This window comes from Rattus rattus, chromosome 12 (genome assembly GCF_011064425.1).
Source record: "Rattus rattus isolate New Zealand chromosome 12, Rrattus_CSIRO_v1, whole genome shotgun sequence".
Lineage (NCBI taxonomy): Eukaryota > Metazoa > Chordata > Mammalia > Rodentia > Muridae > Rattus > Rattus rattus.
Window position 1 is genome coordinate 72,950,633 of NC_046165.1, and position 1,260 is coordinate 72,951,892.

The 1,260-nt window shown below is 40.6% G+C and overlaps 1 protein-coding gene across 1 annotated transcript; it reads left to right on the forward strand.

Annotated features, from left to right (window-relative positions):
• Positions 1-927, forward strand: LOC116913982 (olfactory receptor 4N4). The gene has a single exon (XM_032918260.1). It carries the CDS (start codon positions 1-3, stop codon positions 925-927), a length of 927 nt encoding a protein of 308 aa, XP_032774151.1.
• The last annotated feature ends 333 nt before the right edge of the window (positions 928-1,260 follow it).

Sequence of the window (1,260 nt, forward strand, 5' to 3'; positions counted from 1 at the left end):
ATGGAAAGAGAAAACAGGACAGTTGTCACAGAATTCATCCTCATAGGACTGACCCAGTCACATGACATTCAGCGCTTGGTCTTTGTTCTGAGCTTAATTTTCTACATCATCATCTTGCCTGGAAATATCCTCATCATCTTGACCATCAAGTCAGACCCTGGACTCACTGCCCCTCTTTATTTCTTCCTGGGAAATTTGGCCTTCCTGGATGCCTCTTACTCCTTCATTGTGGCTCCCAGGATGCTGGTAGACATCTTCTCTGAGAAGAAGATAATCTCCTACAAAGCTTGCATCACCCAGCTATTTTTTTTGCACTTCCTCGGAGGAGGTGAAGGGTTACTTCTGGTTGTGATGGCCTTTGACCGCTACATCGCCATTTGCAGGCCTTTACATTATTCCACTGTCATGAGCCCTAGAGCCTGCTATGTGATGTTGTTGGCTCTCTGGCTTGGAGGTTTTATTCACTCCATTATTCAGGTTGTCCTCATCCTCCGCTTGCCCTTCTGTGGGCCGAATCATCTAGATAACTTCTTCTGTGATGTCCCACAAGTCATCAAGCTAGCCTGTACAGACACCTTTGCAGTTGAGCTCCTAATGGTGTTCAATAGTGGCCTGCTTACCCTCGTGTGCTTCCTTGGCCTTCTGACTTCCTATGCAGTTATTTTATGCCATGTCCATAGGTCAGCTTCTGAGGGAAAAAACAAAGCTATATCTACGTGTACCACTCACGTTATCATTATATTTCTTATGTTTGGACCTGCAATTTTTATTTATACACGTCCATTCACAGCCTTATCAGCTGACAAAGTGGTTTCTTTCTTTCACACAGTAATATTTCCCTTGATGAATCCTGTGATTTATACTCTTCGAAACCAGGAAGTAAAAACTTCCATGAAAAAGTTAATTATCCGGCATATTATTTGTTAATTGGGTTTTAAATGAGCAATTTACATGATAATTCTGCATGGCATTTACTGTTGTTTTTCTTGAGTATATCTCCTTTTTCAGGAAGTATATAGGCAATTTGACACGGTTATGTATATTGAGAGAATATTTTTGTATGTTTAATTGTTGAAAATGGAACAACAGAGCTGTTGAAGTGTATTGGATGAGCATGATAAATGTAAAGAACAAAACTTGTAAGATGTATGAGTGAAACGTCCCTTAAGGTCCTTGTGCTCGCTTGTTTTAAGTCAATCTGATATAAGCTATGGTCATCTGAAAAGGAAGATTCTCAGTGCGGGAAAGTTCAATAAGGTA